This window comes from Theropithecus gelada, chromosome 18, assembly GCF_003255815.1.
Source record: "Theropithecus gelada isolate Dixy chromosome 18, Tgel_1.0, whole genome shotgun sequence".
NCBI lineage: Eukaryota > Metazoa > Chordata > Mammalia > Primates > Cercopithecidae > Theropithecus > Theropithecus gelada.
The window spans coordinates 49,398,938-49,420,058 of record NC_037686.1 but is presented as its reverse complement, the minus strand read 5'-3'; the positions used below and the strand labels follow the sequence as shown (position 1 = coordinate 49,420,058).

At 34.7% G+C, this 21,121-nt stretch overlaps 1 protein-coding gene across 2 annotated transcripts in view; it reads right to left on the bottom strand.

The window, feature by feature from the left end:
* WDR7 (WD repeat domain 7) overlaps positions 1-21,121 on the bottom strand; it is a 388,356-nt gene that overhangs the window by 314,516 nt on the left and 52,719 nt on the right. For both annotated transcript variants that reach the window (XM_025365405.1, XM_025365406.1), the window contains exon 13: positions 5,435-5,630. In XM_025365405.1, coding sequence (XP_025221190.1) covers positions 5,435-5,630 — 196 coding nt within the window. The remainder of the gene's footprint in view (positions 1-5,434; positions 5,631-21,121) is intronic.

The following is a 21,121-nucleotide window of genomic DNA, read 5'->3' as shown; positions in this document are numbered from 1 at the left end:
GATAGGAATAATTAGATTAGACATTATAGAAGAAAATATCAGTAAACTTGAAGGCACAGTAATAGAAATTATATAAAATGAAACAAAAAAATAATTTTTAAAAATGAAACTACCATCACAGTGAGCTGAGGAACAACTTCAAATGGCTTAAAAGACATATAATTGGAGTCTCCAAAGAAAAGAAAAGAAAATGGAGGGGAGAAAATGTATTTGAATAAATTATGGCCAAAAGTTTTCCAAATTTGATAAAATCTATACAGCCATGATCTAATAAGTATAACAAACCCCAAGAACAAGAAATATAAAGAAAACCGCAATCAAATTGCTCAAAACCAGTAATTAAGGAAAAATTTTAAAAGCAGCCAGAGAAAAGAAATGTTACATATAGAAGAAACATAAGGATGACAGCAGATTTCTCGCTGGAAATAATGCAACCCAGAAGACAGCTGGAGTAGAGGAAGCAAAAGACAAAAACCTGTTGATCTAGAATTCTATATCTAGAGAAAATAGCCTTTAAAAATGAAGATAAAATAGAGTTTTTTCAAATACGCAAAAGCTGAAAGAATTCATCACCTGCAGACCGATACTAAAATAAAAATTAAATTTTAGACAAAAGAAAAATGACTCCAGGCAAAAATCTGCATCTTTACACAAGGCAATAAAGAGCAATGGAAATGGTGACTACACAGGTAAATATGCAAGACTGCATTCTTATTATTCAAATTTCCTGAAAATGTCATAGATATTTTTGTTTGTTTTAAACAAACAAAAAAAATGGAAGGAAAAAAGCAATGTTCCAAGTGAGTGAAAATCATGAAAACAGTATGGATGATACTAGCAACAAGAATTGGGAGTGACCCAATTATTATTGACTAGAGAAACTGGTTTGTGTAAAAGAACAGCAAGAGGTAAAGACAGAAAGGTAGGAAGGTGCCACACTATGGAAGACCTTGTCCTGAAGACTTTATGAACTAATATTGTCTATGCTTTATTCATTAAGACATTCATATGAAGCAAGTGTTGTCAGTGTTTTCTTTCCTAGGATTAATTTCCCAGCAGAGTACAGGATGAATTAGAAGGTAGAAAGAGTAGGCAGGGTACCCAATAAAGATAGCCTAGGTATGGAAAAATATGCCCATAAATTAATGGTACACTTTCAAGAATAAAAAAGTAGGTGAGGGAGACCTAATGGGAAAGACTTAGTGATTAATTGCATGGAGGGGTTGTGAGAGGAGGGAGTAGTAAGGACAGTCATATCTCCACTCTAAACCTCTTCCTTCAAAAAGGGAAGCAACGAAAATGGTAACTACATAGGTAGGTAAATATGTAAGATTTCATAGAGTCAATCATTAAAAGAGAAAAAAGAAACTCTCTGATTATACTTGGTCTTACCAAGGTTTTAGTCAATTACCTCTTTTTCTTAACCCATTCATTTTCTGTGTCTTCCCCTGTCCTATTGCATGTTTTGTAATAGAATGAAAAGCAAAAATGTACAGAAAAGCTGATGATGTAATGGCAATATATAATGAAATACAAATGTAAGATCTAACTTCCACTGTATTAAATACTACTGGCAAAGGGTCAAATACATGAGGAAAACACATGCTACTAAAACCCTCCACTAATAACAAAAGGCTGAACTTCAACACTACCTCCTGATTCTCTTCAGCAATTTTAGTAACAAGAGAAAAACATCAATTTAAATGCATCAAAATAAAAGCATGAAAAACGTTTTCAAAACTTAGTCTTAAGGAAGAATAACAGTCACTAAGACTTTACTTATATGACAATCTGAGTCCCTAAAACACAGGCTTTTTGTTAGCCATGCTTTATGTGTTTTTCAAAAGACATACAAACATACATTAATTCATAATGCCCTACTAGATTTCATTAGGTACTTAAGTTCAAAAAGGAGACTCAAATGCATATTTCATGAAGTACACGCAAAAACAGAAATATTAGAAAACATGGAGAGCAGAACATAAAAAGAAACGTCACATAACAAATAAATTCACAAGTCCTCATACACTAATTCCTGATATTTGTCAAGCATTAATGGCACTTGCATTTGTACAAGAACATCTAATAATTATACATAAGGAATAGAAATACGATGTGGGAATCACTTTTGTTGTGTAGCAAGAATGATAAAAAGAAGCAGATGAGAATGTGGTTTAGGCTTAGTAATGACTAGATAAGAAGAACATTTTGTAACATCAGTCATTACTTTCAGCATGCCTGTTTCCCAAAGAAACAGGATTCTGACCTTGTCAATGGCACTGCATACTTACTGGGAATATCAAACGGGAAAAATGAGGCAGTTGATCCCAGAAGCACATAAGCAGCTCCACAGAAGCCACCTAGGTCAGTGGCCCACCTTAAGTTCATAAGAGGGAAGCAAGAGATTCATCTGGCTCAATCTTGTTGCTAGTGTTTGGGTAGTTTTTTAACTATTTAGAGATGTAAAAGAATAATTTCCATGGCCATTACATCACTATTACATTGCTATTGCATATAAGAAAATGTCACAATAAAAGAACAAAAGGTTCTAGAACTCCAGCTCTCTACATTTTGTATTACTAGCTTTGGCTGCATTTCACAAGGAAATATGAACTGAAAACACAAAGCACTCATTTGAAGGAAAAAAAATGTGTAAACATGCTGCATAAACATATAAAGGAAAGACACTTCAAGTGTTTTAAGTTAGAAACATCAGTATAACTCAAAACAATAACTAGAAAATTGCCCAGTATGCAAAACAGGGTTAACATGGTATGGCTGCATTTGTAAAAATACATTCCCAAAACACTAACAAGAGGGATCAAGTATCTCCTCAGAGTTTAAATACATTTCATACATCAAACTCTGGCTGAATCTGATTTTCCTAGCTTCATTTTTTATTTATTTAATAAATAAATAAATTTAATAAATAAATAATGTCAATACCTCCAGGATGTACCTTACTGACTCCCCAGGGAACTTTATATCACTAGCTACAGCATGAACAAAAAGGAGGAAAAAAACAAGGTATGCCTCCTATTATGGTTGAAATCCAAAATAAATTTAGCTTCTCTATAGCATTTATCTTGAATGTCATATTGACTGACTGTTTACCCAAATCTTCAGCATGTAATTTCAATATTACATGCTGTATTTTATCTAAATTGGGCTTAATTATACTAAACTGATTATAACAATAACCTCTTCCAGTACCCCCACAGTTAGGGCCTATTTGTCATTTCCTTCTAGAAAAATTACTAGAACAGTAACTTTGTCTACCAGTAAGGCCTCATTTGTAAATAATTTCGCTTTATATTCTTCACAAAGATATTTAGAGTATCTGAAATATTCAAGTATTATATATTTAAGCATCAGAAAAGTTCAGAAAAATGATACTCTCTTAATATTTAATTTGAACAAGTCCTAGACAAGTTTACTATACATTTTCACTTAAAATATATCAGCTATTAATTTAATAGTTACAGATTTTTTTTTTTAAGGCAGAGTGTCTCTCTGTCTCCCAGGTTGGGGTGCAGTGGTGCAATCACAGCTCACTGTAGCCTCGACCTCCTGGTCTCAAGTGATTCTCTCACCTCAGCCACCTGAGTGGGTGGGACACAGGCATGTGTCACCACACCCAGCTAATTTTTGTATTTTTTTGTAGAGATGGTGTTTCACCATGTTGCCCAGGATGGTCTCAAACTCCTTGGCTCAAGCAATCCACTCCTCTCCACCTCCCAAAGTGCTAGGACTACAGGTATGAGCCACTGTGCCCAGTCTTAATATTGACAGTATTTTAATACAGTGTCTTACAAATACCATTACTGCTGTAAGAATTTTCTTTAGTACTAATTCCCAAAAAATTATTTCTAAATGTAGATAACGTCATACTCCCAAGTTCAACAAAGTAGCAAGTTAAACACCATGCTTCTTTAATAATAGTAGTAGGAAATACATACACATGCATGTATACACACACACATAGGCTTATAATTGCACACACATATACATACATACATACTTATATTCTGTTTACCACATGTCAGGGAAATATTATCTCATTTTATTCTCTCAGAAATGCTTTAAGATAGAAAATATTATTACCCTAATTTTACAGGTGAGGAAATTGAGGGATAAATATTCAGTGACTTGGAATAGGTCACAGGGCTAGCTAGGAGTCCATCCTAAGTTCAAACTAAACAGTCTGACTCTAGAGCCAAGACAAATTCCATATATTCAGTTTATGAAGTGGACTAAAAAAAAATAAAACACAAGACTGCTATTCAGCAGATAGGGCATAACATAAAGACACACAAAAGAAAGATATAAAATTGCATGTGTAGTACAACAGCAATTCTGTTTTTTTAAATGCCCAGAAAGAGATTAGGAAGTAATTTGCCAAAAATGTTAACATTTACCACTGAGCAATGAGATGTGGGTTCATCTTTCTTCTTTTCTAATACTTTTGTGCTTTTAAAACATGACCAAAAGTATGAATCTCTTTTACAATGAGAGACAAGAGAAAGAAAACTTACACGCAAAAGCAAGGAAGTTTGACAGACTTCAAGAAGGCTTCCTCTTGTAAAGATTGCCTATGTACTACCAGTTAAAATGAAGACAATAAATAAAGATTACTGAAGCTTATGACTATTTATTCCCAAAAGGCTTAAGAGAACTCCCTTTTGCACAATAGTGCATGCAGAAATATGTTTATAGTCTGATTTCAAAAAACACTATTTAAAACAAAGATGAAGAAAAGAAAAAAATCTAGTAGAAATATTAGTACAACTAGGAATCAAAAGAAAGACTTCCATAACTGATAGATGACTACTGAAAATTGTAAAAGTAAAAAAGGCCTAAACCAATAAAATTTAGTTATATACTTGCAAATTTCTGAGGGAAAACCATGGCAGTCTGTGTATAAACATCACATATTATTGTCTGTGGTTTTAAGCTAAGCATTACTTGTTCTACATTATACCCCCAATACATAAACTTCCTGAAATTTGAAATTTTAAATGTTCTCTCTAGAACTTGAAAACTTCATTTTAATTACCTCATACAATTAACTGCCCAGCATTGCTTTTCTGCTGTTCAAAGAAAAAAGGGTTGTATCTTTTTCACTACATGTGAACCTGGTGATTTCTTCTTGTTCACAGTTTACTCGTGAATTATACAGGAATCATACATACTTTGTTGTCCATGTCTGTCCTCATCTGCATATTATCCTCAATTACATGCTTTTAAAGATTCATGAAATATTCTACAAGCATTTGGCATAGCAGAACAAAAAAGAGGCCACTTAATTAGAAATAAAAGTAGCAACTATTTTACATTTCAAGGCTTTTTTCTTCATTCAAAAGACATTTTCATTTCTAGGAAACGAAATATACCCATTTAATTATCTATAGTATCTCTTCATACTCGTTCTTACCAGTATCCATTTGCCAGACGTACACAGAACCATCTGAACACCCCACTACCAGATAATCATCAGAAGGCCTCCATTTGATTACTTGAATAGGAAAAAGGTGACGAGATGCCAACATTATGCATTTTTTCTCTCGCAAACTTAGAAGTCCTACCGAGTGGTCACTGGCTACAGAGCAGATGCAGTGCTGTACTCTTGCCTGAAAAGAAGAATAAACCTTAATTGTATTTAAATTAAATTTAAAATAAAATGGATCCTGTTTTCAATAACTTAAGGCAAAATTAATTATACATTTGCTGCCACTGAAAAACAACCACAATATTAGGTCATGTTGAAAAATGTATTCCTTTATATTATACATAAAACCCAGATCAATCATCAAAATATTTTTATACTAAATTAATTCTAGATTAAAGACTGTAAAAGATTGGAAAAACTGCTGTTCAAATGTAAAGATGACCTCACTAAAATGATTACTATATTGGAGCAGGCAAAGCTGAGAAAAAATTGATCTGTTATTAGGTGTTCTCTTTCCATGGTGTGAACTTTCCTTTGTTTGCTGCGGGAGCTGCTTTCTGCAGCGCTTCTTTCTGTCTGTGACTCTTTCATTTAGACCCATGCTCTTTCCTGCACCTTTGCTCAAAAACAATACCCTCACCGTCCCTCTGCCATGATCATTTCTTAGGAGTCATAGATATTCACATTATCTGTAGATATGCATTCCTGTTTCTTTCATGGTGTCTATCTGTAATGTCAGCAGATGCACCACCTCAACTAGCCACACAATAGCCAATTAAATGTTCTGCTGTATATTTTCTGCTCACCTCTAGTTTTTGCCCTTCAACTCCTTTTTAGAACAAGACAAGATGTAAATAATCAAAGATTTTCTCTGGTAAGAGAGAACTGAACCTATGACCTAAAAAATTAAAAATTAAAGTCTGTATTTCTGTAAAACAATTTATAAACAATTGAAAACTTAACTTCTCAGTGACTTACTAGATTATGCTTTCAGGTCATACTGAGAGAAACCATATAAAAACAGCCATTTGAAACTCATTCTTGTACATATCGTGGCTATTTATTGAAGGTGAGGCTCACTGCACTATATATATACTCTTTTCCTTGTATGGGATCTAAAGAAAAAACACATCAAACCTCACGCTGCTGGGTTCTCCTAAGCAAACAGGCTGTTTTTAAACTAAAGATCAGTATCTCAATATAGGACACGTGGATAGATACTAGGTGAAAAAAAGGGAGGAAAGTGTGGTCAAATGTACATGGGAAATACTGACAATACTGAGGTTAGGTGGTAGCTGTTGTTTTTAACCACAGAACTTCCAAGAACCTTTAGAATGCTGTGACCATAATTATCTCGTCAAGGGGATACAACATCATTCATCTCCAAAGTTGTTTGACCATAGTAATCTTATTAAGACCTAGTTTTAGATGAACACACTTTGGAAACTCAGGACTGAATTTTCTATCTATAACAGTGCTGGATCTTGGGCATAAGTATCGGAATATGGCCTATCAGTGGTCTCATTTGCTTTCTTCCTTTATATTCTCTTCACTATGATTTAGCTTTATTTTTATCTTACTAGATAATGTTTATTTTTGTAAACAACCTAAAATCAATGTTTGAATGAAGCAGCATAGTAATAAAACAAAGATGACAGTAATATTTAACTATTTACTTTGTTCTTAAATTCAACTGTTTTATTTTTATTCTTTGTTAGCTTTATTTGTACTTTGTGTATTATAATTATACACTATAATCAGCATAACAGGTGTTTACTCATGTTAAAAGTTAAAAAAAAAAACTAAGTTCAGAGAAATGGTATTACAAACCTTTATTAAAACATTATATATAATTTTTAAAGCATTTTTTAAGCTTACTTATTTTCCTGATAAAGATTCAATTGAAACATGAAATGTGATTCTTAATGTCTTTACAAAAGACATTAAAAACTGAGGGGCGGTTGACTCTGACACACACAAATTAGTTTTATAATTAACAAATCAAAACAAAATGGCAAACTACAAAAATAGTTAAATTTGGGTATGTTAGAACAAAACTGGGTAAATACACACACACACACACACACACACACACACACAGAGCTACATATGCATGCTGTTAACTCAAAGCAAGAGTTTAATACAATGGATGTTTTGCATTTCTACAGCTTATCATCAGTACTGACTTTGTCAAATATATCCATTATTCATTTTATAAAAAGGGTTGGTTGCTACATTAATGGTTAACTACAATATTCTATTTTGCAACATTAATCTGTCAAAAAGTGGTCATTTTATTTATTTCCCTCATGAAAGAAACAGTTATCTTTTTCTATGGGTATAATGAACTTAAAAAATGATGCCTAAACAGTATTCCTTTTCATCTGTTTATATCCTTTCATCAGGCACTTATCAATCACAGTATTCACACATCCAACACCACTGTTTTATATATATATATATTATATTTAATAGAGCCTCTAGGTTGCCCAGGCTAGTCTTGAACCCCTGGGCTCAAGCAATCCGCCTGCCTCAGCCTCCCAAAGTGCTAGGACTACAGGCGTGAACCACCACGCCTGGCCACTGACCCTACTTTTGATTCTGCTACTTAGACTTACAAACTGTCCAAAATCTTCTTTATAAAGAGCTAATCCCTAATTAGTGCCACACATCTAACTGACCTACTTGCTAGTCCCCACGTTGAAAGTCATTTCATTCATGCTCACATACACTCTAGTCATTCCTTTTCAAAAAGTGGAGAAAATGAAGTATGAGTCAATATGAAGTTTTGCCAATATTCTCTGTTAGGTGTTCTTAAATTTTGCCCTGTTGGAGATCTCAACATCTGAGGTGACACAAAGCTACTGACAACGACTGAGCTGCGCATACTCTCTCTCTGTCAAAGATCTCCTTACCATAGTTTGTAATTTAGCAGAGAGAGGACTAGAGCCATTAAGCAAAGAAAAAAGTCTTTCCCATTCTTATGAGAAACTTGACCTTCCACATTATCAACCCCTCACGAGAAGTTTCCCTGTCAGAACTTTCACCCTCCCCATAGATACACAGGCAGATAATTTCAAAGATTTAAGAAAACGTAATCTATCTTCATAAGACTTAAAAGCTCTACATTATATTATTACTGTTATGTAGCAAAAATAAAGGACATACAAAATGAGTATTAAATAAGAGCATAGGATCTGCTTTAAAAAGTAGATTATGAGATGTAATTTTCTGAAGGTTAAAAAAAAGAGCTTTAACTCCAAGATTCTAGCTTTTTCATTTCTACATGATGCATTCTCCTCTGACACACAAATTTAACTAAATATGTTTTAAAGAACACTTTTATTCCCCTTTCACATAGTGTAATAATGAAAATTTGCAAATAACAAGCTTAATCTACAAAAAACTGTTCCAGGCCAGGCAGTGGCTCACACGTATAATACCAGCACTTTGGGAGGTTGAGGGGGATGGATCACCTGAGGTCAAAAGTTCAAGACCAGCCTGGCTAATATGGTGGAAGCTCGTCTCTACTAAAAATACAAAACAGTAGCCGACGGGGAGGCTGAGGAAGGAGAATCGCTTGAACCTGCAGACGGAAGTTGCATGGAACTGAGATCACGCCATTGCACTCTAGTCTGGATGACGGAGTGAGACTCCATCTTAAAAAAGAAAAGTAAAAATGATATACCATCTCTGTAAATAAGTATCTAAAGAGTTAACTTTAGCTTTACTGTAATAAGACTGGAAATAGCCAAAATAATCAAGAATGAAAACAAAAAAAAAATCAATATTACTAAGCCCAAGAAAGCATAGTTATTAGAGGTACTTAACTCACAAGAAAAGATGGTTTCGTGCTTTTTAAATATGGATTAAAATAAATCTAATTTTTCTTCTTTCAAAAAAATGCTAGTCCAACTCATATAAAGAAAACTGGCCTGAAGCAGAAATGACCCAATATAGTAAAACCTCATTAATTTTGATTTCACTAATTAATTCTGAGTTGATGGCTACCTTTGCAGCCTGTGTGAAAACAAATTAATGGTATAAACAAAGCAAATGTCTAGCCTATTTAAGTGTAAAAGGAAAAAAGACTATTCAAGCAACACTTGATATTAATTTTAATTCAAACAATGAACAGAGTAATAAATAATTCTCAGCTATCTGTTAAATAAAAGCACTTAAAAGTTCTGATAAAACACAATTAACTTGGTTTCCTCTTATCTGTCCTCAAAATTATTAAAGCACTTCTTAAAGAATACTTTGTAACTCATATTTCTTCCAGATTTACATCCAGCTTCTTCACAAATGAGTTAAATTAGCACAATGCCTTTATTATTAAATTCTAGAGATCTGGGTTACTGAACACCTATTTCACCTGCAATGACTAATTTCACAACTTGATTAATTCCATTCTACTTCACCTTTTTTCATTTCAACCTGGAAAAGTCACCTAAACATGATTTAACACCAATGGCATTACAACAAGATAACATATAAAACATTTAAACTGTATAAGTAAAATAATAATACAACAACTAAAAAATGTGAACCTCTTTATCTTTAAACTTATTTGAAAAACATGCCTCAAATTATTCCTATTACACATGCATTAAATAATTTTGAAATGTGTTCCCTAGTTGTATATTTACAAATTATACATGTGTAATTCTGTGCACTGTATCACCTAAATTGTAATAGATGCACAAATACATATATTTTAAAAGGATGACTCAAGGTTTAAATAAACAGATTTAAGAATAAACATTTCTGAAAGGTCTCACTAATGTGAGTAATTTCATATTACATTAGCCAATATCTCATGTCACAAAATGGATCCTTAGGAAGGTTTCCTTGTTAATGACAGTGGATGTAAATACAAATTTCATATAATTATAAATTTTTTGCTGCCCTCCTGCCAGACTGATCAAATGATCATTAAAACTTGTCATATAGCTGATGAAGAGATTTTTCATTAGAAATATCTCCCATCCATATTTTCCCTGCCCATTTTGTGATGGCTAGGTTTAGAACTATATAATATCATCTGCAAATCTGCAAATCCCTCAAGCAAGCACATTCTAACTGGAAACAAACAGGGTCAAAGTAACTCTGGCACCCCACTTGAGGCTCACCCACCCTGGCCTGAGATGATGCGTGTCCATCTGGAATGCAAAACAAATGAGGCCACCAATGCCCCTCCTTCTAGTAAATGTTCATAAAGCTCAATTTCCTAAGATTAAAAAATAAGTAAATAAAAGTTCTAAGATTTTCTTCCTATACCCCCGTTGACCGTCTTTCTATTCTACTTTGGTAACCACTGCTATCAACTGACATAAAGAATGTAAACATAAAATTCCACTTAAAAATTTGTACTGTTATGGAACAGAACTTATGCGGCAAGATGAAGTATTCTATCAACTGAGCTAGTATTTTACAGGTGAAAGTTATTCAAATTCATGTTGCAAACACTGTATTAATTCTGTCCTAGACACGATATGCACCAATGACATGAAATGCCAATTAATAGTAAAGGGTAACAACAATCAACAGAATATTTAACCAAGTAAAAACGCTGTTTTTATTTGATGAAAAAGCAAAGAGAGGGGAGAAGATACTGGCCCAAAATAAGTATATTCTTAGGTCAATTACTATTTTTCAAATAATTACCATCTTAAACCAAATAAAGGCTCATTGGATTTGCCAGTAAATAATCCTCACAGTACATTAGTGCTGAACAGCAGAATGCCACAAGCTATCACAGAATCTGAAAGAGTCAGAATATACCACCTAGGTCACCCAGTCTGACCTTACGCATTTTACAAGACTTCATTTTAAACCATTCCCAGAAACCTCTTATGTAACCTGTTCCTAAGCATCTGCCATGAATTACAGAAATCAGAGACAGCTAGTTTATCCCATCCACCAGCTCTCTGGGGAGATGATTCCACTTTCCAACAGCTCCCAATGTAAATAATATATATTTTTTATTTTCTACTTTTGCTAATTTGTTTTCTAAACTAAATTACTCTTTTTCTTCACATCATTTCAGGAGCAATGGTCTTATTTGCCCAAAACAATTTTTCTCTTTGCCTGAACAGTTGCTAAACATACAAACCTTCTATTGTCTCTCCTTTTAAACATGCCCATCATTAGACATGCTATAAATGACCAGCTTCTTTTGCTCATAAATCAATCCCACTATTCTCTTAATCATTATTTCTTGTACTTCCCAGAACTCTTACCATGGAACATAAATGTGCAGTTATGATGCATCATTTATCACGTTAAATATTCTACCTGAAGGGGACAAAAGAGCCTATGAAATTAAATGTTAATTTCACTTCTACACTTTACAAAACTAGACTTTTTAAAAAAGCTTTAAAAATCCAAACTTCATTTAAAAAAAAAAAAAAAGTAGAGGACTGTTTATTTAATACATGTTTTAGAAAAAAAGACCATATGGTCCAACCACAACACTCATTAACAAACTAATTGGATAATTACATGAACAAGAAAACTTTTAGGGACTAGTTTTAACGTCTTCCTTTATTCACTGTATAGAAAAATAACACTGGAGAAATAGTGGACTAATTAGAACTCTATAATTCTTCAACTGCTTCCTTATTACTAAAATGGTAAAGAAATATGAAGGATTTAATACAAGATTAAGAAAATACTGCCTATCAAAGAAAAAAACATGTAATAAATAACATTGTGATAGCTTAGAGAAGAGCAGATTTTTTTTATCCTTACATCACCCCACAATCATAAATACATTTCAGATATATTATTTTATGTTTGCTTTTAATTTAGCCATTGTTTCTCATCAAGTCTTATCACATTTCTGGGTGAAAAGATTTCAAGCTTCAAAAAATGTGGAAGAAACTACAAATAAAAAAATAAATTGATTACATAAAAACTGAAAATAAGTATAGGTTAAAAAATTCAACAGTAAATAATAAATTAGAAATTCCAGCAACAACAGAAGCCACATAAGCTTAACATTTCAGTTAAGAGCTCAAACACTAATAACCCTTGGAGAGAAAAAAAAAGCAAAGGACAAAAAGAAAAATGTCTTAAAAAAAAAAATAAAACTAAAATCCTTTTAGAAAAATCTGAATATCTCTAGGTATCAAAGAAAAGCAAATTCAAACATTAAAATACTGTTTTTACCTGTCAACTTGGACAAAGATTCTAAAAATTACAATGCCAAATAGTTAACGTTTTGGGGGTTCATACATTCTGCTAGGCGTGTTCCAACTGCTTGGCAGTAATTCATTACAGTCTCATTAACAATCCTTTGAGGTAGGTACTATTATTTCCATTTTTAAAGATGTAGAAACTGAAGCATGGAAGTAAGTAACTTTTGTGCTGGCAAGCAGCAATGAAATGGGCACTGAGAGTAGAAAATAATTTCATAATATAATTCAGCAGCCTTAAAAATGTTAATAAGCTATTATATCAAATTTCTGAGGTTCTGATATTTTCATTGAGTAGACTATATACAAAGAAAATAATCCTAAATGAAAGAAAATATTTACAAAGACATTGAATATTGTATTATTTACAATAGAAGATATTGGGAACAATTAAATACCCAAAGTAGAATTGCTAAGTAAATATGGCATGCTCCCACAATGTAATGTAAAATTACTTTCATGAATAAGTAAAATAACTTTGAAAATATTTGTCACAATATTAAATGAAAATGCAATATGCACAGGAAACTGTATCTACAGTAAAATCACAAGGATATAATAAAATGGATTTTAAGAGGCTAGAAGAACATACATCAAAATATATTAATTGTGGTTCTCTTAACTGTAGAAGAATAACAGGTGACCTTTTACCTTCTTAGTTATCTCTATTTTCAAAAATGTTAACAGTGGATATACACTAATCAAGGTGCAATGAAAACTATACCACATTTTTAAAGAGCAAGTAATATGTTACAAGTAAAAAAAATAAAAAGGAACTAAAACTGAAAAATTCCAAATTTGAATAATCAAAGATGAAAAACTAAAAGATAAGTCATACAAATCAATAATGAAAAATGACAAAAACTGGAGAAAACTAATTACTTTGAAATAGACTACAAAATCTGCTAAAGGGCAGCATTTATCAGTTCAGGCTGTCAAATCAGACTACTAAGGATCAAATTCGAGTGCTGCCACTTGCTAACTGTCTGACTTGGATGAGTCATTTAACCACTCCGAGTCTCTTTTCTCTGTATGATGTGGTTAACAGCAGTAACATACCTAACAGAATTACTGTGTGAATAACATGAAATATAAATTCATACAGTGACTAACATGTCATGAATACAAAAGATAATGTTATCTCCATCATCATTATTATTATGTAATTATATACCATAGATTCTATCTTTTAGAATGTAATTGTATTTGTTTTCTGAAGGGGTTAACTGTTGCTGATGTGTAGGTATCTACCAGAAAATATGAAAACATTCATAATTCTTCAAGAACATGAATTTCCCTTTTCCAATACTTTCTTCTCATATGAATACCTCTGCCTTAATTTAATCCGAATAGTTCCATCTGCATAATCATCAGTATCACTCACATGCTACCATAAATTACATTAATAAAGCTTTATAACAATTTGTAAATAAATAAAATACAGCTCCTCAATGGCCAGCTTCCACAGTTCTCTGAACATTTCTTCTTATGTTTTTCTACTGAACTTACTTTATTATTTTTCACTTCATGCCTTTAAAATATTAAAATGCTTTCTTTAACTTCACTTACATATTTATGGGTTTTAGAGACTGAGATGGTTAAATCTGCAGGCTCTAAAAATATTCTAAAGTCTTTTTTTTTTTTTTTAGACAGAGTCTCCTTCTGTCGCCCAGGCTGGAGTGCAGTGGCGCAATCTCAGCTCACTGCAACCTCCACCTCCTGGGTTCAAGCGATTCTCCTACCTCAGTCTCTCGAGTAGCTGGGATTATAGGCGCATGCCACCATGCCCAGATAATTGTTTTGTATTTTTAGTAGAGACAGGGTTTCACCATGCTGGGCAGTCTGGTCTCAAACTCCTGACCTCAGGTGATCCACCTGTCTCAGCCTCCCAAAGTGCTGGGATCACGGCATGAGCCTCCACGCCTGGCCTTATATTCTAAAGTTTTTTAAGGAACTCAAAGTGTTGCCCCTTTCCACTCTCCACACACCATTCAGCTGTCCGCTGTCCTCTGTCCAGACCCACAAACCTTAGGCTGCATACATTCAGGGAATAAGACCTTCTGGAAAAAGACTGCCCGGTATTACAATTCCCAAAAGCTCTCTGTTGGTCCTGCCCTTCTACTTTCTCACCCTCAACTTAGAACTTAAACAGCAACCACACATCTAATCCAGTGATTTTTAATCTGCCTGCTTGGTCTTACCTGTTTATGTAAATCATACCTATATCATTACAGGAAATAAACACTGGGCCGGGCGTGATGGCTCACACCTGTAATCCCAGCACTTTGGGAGGCCGAGATTGGCAGATCCTAGAGGTCAGGAGTTTGAGACCAGCCTGGCCAACATGGTGAAACCCCATCTCTACTAAAAATACAAAAATTAACTGAGTGTGGTGGCAAGTCCCTGTAATCCCAGCTACTCAGGAGGCTGAGGCACAAGAATTGCTTGAACCTGGGAGGCGGCGGTTGCGATAAGAAGAGAGAGCGCCACTGTATTCCAGCCTGGGCAACAGAGCAAGACTCTGTCTCAAAAAAAAAAAAAAAAAAAAAGGAATAAACACTGAATTCTCACACCCCCGATACAACACAGAAAACTTTTTGTTTCCTTTCTCATGGAAACCAACAGGTTGACAGACACTATCCTCATTTTTCTAACTGGAGATGCTGAACAAACCTGTATATCTCTTTCCTGGCAGTAAATTAACAGAACACAATACACTAAAAGTACCTCTTTGTTTTAAAAGGATGCTGACTTGCTGTTTAAGCCTGTATCAAAAAAACATAGAGAGACCTAACCTTCAGTGTCCACAAAACACTATGAGCTGGCAAGAATGCTGTGCCTAGCCCATAATTTATGTCCTAAGAAGAGCAATAAATGGGGTCAAACCTCCCCCTTGATCACCTGGGGTCATGTTGACAAAGGCTTTGCATGTGTAATACCCCACTGTAATCTACCCACAAATGTCCAGAAAAACATGACCCAGTTTGGTCTTCTCAGTTGAAAACCCCAATTTTCAGGCAATGAGCAGGAAAGAATGGTACTTAGGACTATAATTTCCAAGGAATTAGGGGAGAGTTAAAACCTTTTATCCAGTTGGTGATATTATCTCTTAATTATCTTGAAACTTCTCTCATGCAAAAAAAAAAAATGCGAAGTTAGACTGTCAGAGAAAGAGAATTCATCCCTAATTTGTGCAGGTTTTAAAGCCACCTGGCCACAGTTGGGAAACAAGCAAATGAAAAGTACGTAACAGGGGAACAAAGTATATTTCCAATAAAGTCATTTGAAGCTGGGCGCGATAGCTCATGCCTGTAATCCCAACACTTTGGGAGGCCAAGGCAGGCGGATCATTTGAGGTCAGGAGTTTGAGAACATCCTGGCCAACATGGTAAAACTTCGTCTCTACTAAAAACACAAAAACATTAGCTGGGCGTGGTGGTACGCGCCTGTAATCCCAGCTACTGGGGAGGCTGACGCAGGAGAATCACTTGAACCCAGGAGACGGAGGTTGCAGTGAGCTGAGATCACACCACTCCAGCCTGGGTGACAGAGCGAGACTTCATCTGAAAAATAAAAAATAAAAATTTGGCCAGGCGCGGTGGCTCACACCTGTAATCCCAGCACTTTGGGAGGCCGAGGTGGGCCAAGGTCAAGAGATTGAGGCTTTCCTGGCCAACATGGTGAAACCTCATCTCTATTAAAAACATAAAAATTAGCTGGGTGTGGTGGCATGCCAGCTACTCGGGAGGCTGAGGCAGAAGAACCACTTGAACCCGGAAGGTGGAGGTTGCAGTGAGCCGAGATTGTGACACTGCACTCCAGCCTAGGTGACAAAGCAAACCTCCATCTCAAAAAAAATAAAAAATAAAAATAAAAAAATTTTTAAAAGTCATCTGAGTACTGAAAATGAACATACAAACTGCCCAGATTTAGGCATTTATCATCCAAATGAAAATGTAGATAACTGAAAATAGAAATAATGGCAACAATAATGATGATTCAATGAGCTCTCATTACAGACCAAGAGTTACTTCTAAACCTTAAACCAACACTTCACAGAAATTGTGGCTAGGGCCTAGAGATGTTAAGTAACCTGCTAATGCCACTCCAAGATGGACGACACAAATTCAGATCTGTTTGGTTCTAAAGGCTGTTCTCACTGGCCTGACCAATCAATGGTCCCATTATTTCAAGCTCCATATGCCTACAGCAGTGTGTGCTCTCCAACTCCTTTAGAAAGTCTTCACCAATGACTAAGAAAAACCATTGATAATAACTTCAAAAAGAGAACCATCACACAAAAGTCAACTTTGTTGTTTGTTCTTTTTTGCTAAGATGTTGTCATCCATTTTCATTTCATTTTACCAGCTTGTCAAATCTTTCTTTAGACAAATAACATGAACATTTCCCCTCTCAGTACAGTCCCATATTTTATTATCTTGACTTTTTTTTTCCTTACCTAAGTAGGATGAAATAGTGTCCTACTGCAGCTGGACTGCAGCACATACAAAACCATCACTCTAATCTCTTGGTCATTATTTTCTTTTTGTTGTTGTTTTTGAGATGGAGTCTCACTCTATCACCAGGCTGGAGTGCAGTGGTGTGATCTTGGCTCACTGTAACCTCCACCTCCTAGGTTCAAGGGATTCTCCTGCCTCAGCCTCCCCAGTAGCTGGGACTACAGGCATGTGCCACCACATCCAGCTAATTTTTTTGGATTTGGTAGATACGGGGTTTCACTATGTTGGCCAGGATGGTCTCGATCTCTTGACCTCGTGATCACCAGCCTCAGCCTCCCAAAGTGCTGGGATTACAGGTGTGAGCCACCACACCTGGCCAGTCATTATTTTCAACGTAATGTACATATGTCCAATTCCGGCCAGGATCCACCTAAATCCAAGTACTATCCAAGTATTAACTACTATAGACAGATCCATCAGGTACTAGTCAGGAAAATTTATGAATTGTTCCAGACTCCTCCACATAACATGCTCTTAGCATTCTAACAGCATCTGCAAACAGAGGTTGTTAATGTATCATTTATGATTTCATAAATATCCACAAAACTAATATATTCAAATATCATATATATTCACCTTCCTTAAAGTTCCAAAATCACCTAAAGTAGACTTCCTAAGTGCCCTTTCTATGTACTCCCTGAGGGCTCTGAAAAACCCCTTTTCATAAGATTTATCATATTCCATTATAATTGCTGTTTGCTGCTCTGGCTCCCTCATTAGACTAAATACTACAAAAAAAAGATATCTTATTCATATCTCTGGTTCTAGAAAGTGCCTGAAATATGGCAGATACTCAGATATTTGCTCAATGAATGTCTAATCAAAAATATGTTGCACCAACCTGAACACTACACTTGAAAGGTAATTTGTTTCTTCCTAGCAATTTTTGCCATTTAAAAATAAATTTAGAGGGCAGTGCATGGTGGCTGACACCTGTAATCCTAGCACTTTAAGAGGCCGAGATAGGAGGATCACTTGAGGCCAGGAGTTCAATACCAGCCTGGGCAACATAGCACGACCTCATCTCTAAAAAACAAAAATTAAATTAAAAAAAAATTAAATGTAAAGTCATTTTGAAATTGTCCCATGATTGTGCTACTCAAGAAAAATTAGTTGTGGTGTAATACTCTCTCTCCAGTCCAAAATAAAAAGTCAATTTAATCAGCTACTTCATTTACTAGGTTTAGCATCAAATCACTTCTGACCATTATTAAAAGTAAATTTCATGCCTAATCAGCAATATGATTCAAAATTTTAAGGAATGTTTCCAAAACATAAGAATTTCTAATTTTTTAAAACGTTTGGCATGATATCAGCACAGTCAGCTAAGGTTGCAGTCTTTCTCGTTACTCTTAAAGGGGACTCTCACTGCCAGTCCCTTAGCACCGAGTTTTCTGGCCTCCTACACAAGAGACAGGTGTATGATATTAAATTGAGGTTTTCCCATTAAAATAACAAAAATTACCTGTGCCAACCTAATATCTGAATGTATACATAACATTCATAGCATGACAGGGTCTCACTCTGTCACCTAGGCTGGAGTGTAGTGGCGCAATCATGGCTCACTGCAGCCTTGAACTCCAGGGCTCAAGTGATCCTCTCACCTCAGCCTCCCAAGTGGCTAGAACTATATGCCCATGTCACCAAACCCAGCTTTTTTTTTTTTTTTTTTTTTTCTTTTTTCTTTTTTGGTAGAGACAGGGTTTCACCATGTTGCCCAGGCTGGTCCTGAATTCCTGGCATCAAGTGATCTTCCCAGCCTGGCCTCTCACAGTGTTGAAATTACAGGTGTAAGCCGCCATGCTCAGCCTCAATTTTTTATCTTAAACACAATAGTATAGAATAGTAGTAAAAATTTGGAAAACATAAAATTATCAAGAATATAAAACCAGCCGGGCGAGGTGGCTCACGCCTGTAATCCCAGCACTTTGGGAGGCCGAGGCAGGCGGATCATGAGGTCAGAAGATCGAGACCATCCTGGCTAACACGGTGAAACCCCATCTCTACTAAAAATACAAAAAATTGGCCAGGCATGGTGGCGGGCGCCTGCAGTCCCAGCTTCTCGGGAGGCTGAGGCAGGAGAATGGCGTGAACCAGGAAAGCGGAGCTTGCAGTGAGCCGAGATCGTGCCACTGCACTCCAGCCTGGGCGACAGAGCAAGACTCCGTCTCAAGAATATAAAACCTATCAGAATGCACAACTAATATAGTATTGGTACATTAATACATTTGTGCTTTTAAAATGAGAGTGAGAGCTATACTTACATATACTCTACATACAGCTGCTTTCAAGACTAGAAAATTAGCAAGGCTTGAAAGATTATGAACAGGATGATGAAGGATTACGGTAGTAAAATGATGACTGTACAAACCTATTCCTCATCATTTTAAGAGCAATTTGATAATACCTACTCAAAAGCCTTTAAAAATTAATATGCCCTTTTTTATAGCAACTCCAAGTATAAGAACTTATCCTAAGAAATCATTCTAGAGCTACAAAAATATTTAGCTGTACTAATTATCACTCTCACTGTTGATAACAGGCAAAAAAAAAAAAACAAACTTTTAAGCAACATTCTAAAATGTCCAATAAAAATGAATTACAGAATATCATTTAAAATGATGCTGTGGGAATATTCTTAGTAACAAACATGACCATCTTTAGAAAATATCACTATTTTCCATAACTATTATTTAATTTTTAAAAATAAAATTAATATCAAAAAGATGGTGCCAAATACATAAAAATATATGACAATGTTCTCAAAATCTAAGAGAATTAAGTGTTAAAGGAAAAAGGAATGACACAGAATGTTATGTACATTACATTTTAAGAAAATAATGTTAGTTCTGCTTCCTGCTTTTGCTTAGTTTGTATTAACAAAGTTTGCTCTGCTTGACTTCAGATATTAAACTATGGGTATACACATGGCTTTTTAAATGCAATATTCAAGTTAAATTAGTAACAAAAATCTAGAATCAAAAATGCAAGATAAGAGCAAATTCAGGCAAAAGCTTTCAGTACTTTGTCAGAATCACAGTATGATATATTAAAAAGAATATCTAATTTATTAATTGCTCTTACTGGCTGTGAACGTTAGCCACACTGGTATACATACACTCATGTGTTCTATGCATATTATCATACCTGTTTCTAGGAGCCAGGAATCTAAAACTCGTTTTAATACTGTCAATTGAAGGCGCAAACACTAAGGTTCAGGTTAGATGCCTCACATTCCTGTTCTCACAAATCCATGCTGCCCCCTTCTGGGTATATTTGGAGATTATGTGACCAAAAGTTTAATAAGGTAAATTAAACAAAAAGAATTCATTTTTTAACTAATATATTAAAGAACTTAGCCTATAGGCTTACATGTAGAAACATACTACTGATACTACACAGTTTATTTTTAGGCATTTTCCAAAATTTCTGTTCTAAATAATTCTAACAACAGAAAGACAGCTCTGAGAATTTAGTCATCAATGCAAACGAGGAAAATAAATAGCAAATATTATAAATAGTTATAATACTAAAAGTAAATAAAACATGACATTTTAAGAAGTTTCCCTACTCCTTTCTCTCACTCTCAAAAGTAAACCAGGCACTAGCTTGGCACCAGGCACTGAATTGGGCACTAGCTTTCCCTTTGGTTTTAATATTTTTACTACCTATACATGTATCCAAAAACATGCAGTATAGGTTTGTGTTTTTAAAATGTAAATAAATGGTATCACACTGTATTACACACACAAAGGTTCCATACCACAAACTGTACTTCTAAATCCAGCTACCTGCCACAATTGAAAATCAACTAAGAAAATATGGATAGTGTCGCGTAAAATATCACCACAATTCAAAAAGTTGGAAATATTCTACTGGGTCATTAGTGTTATTTTTTAATTTCTGAATTTTCACTGCTGTCAATCATATCTATCTGGTTTATTAAGGAAAAT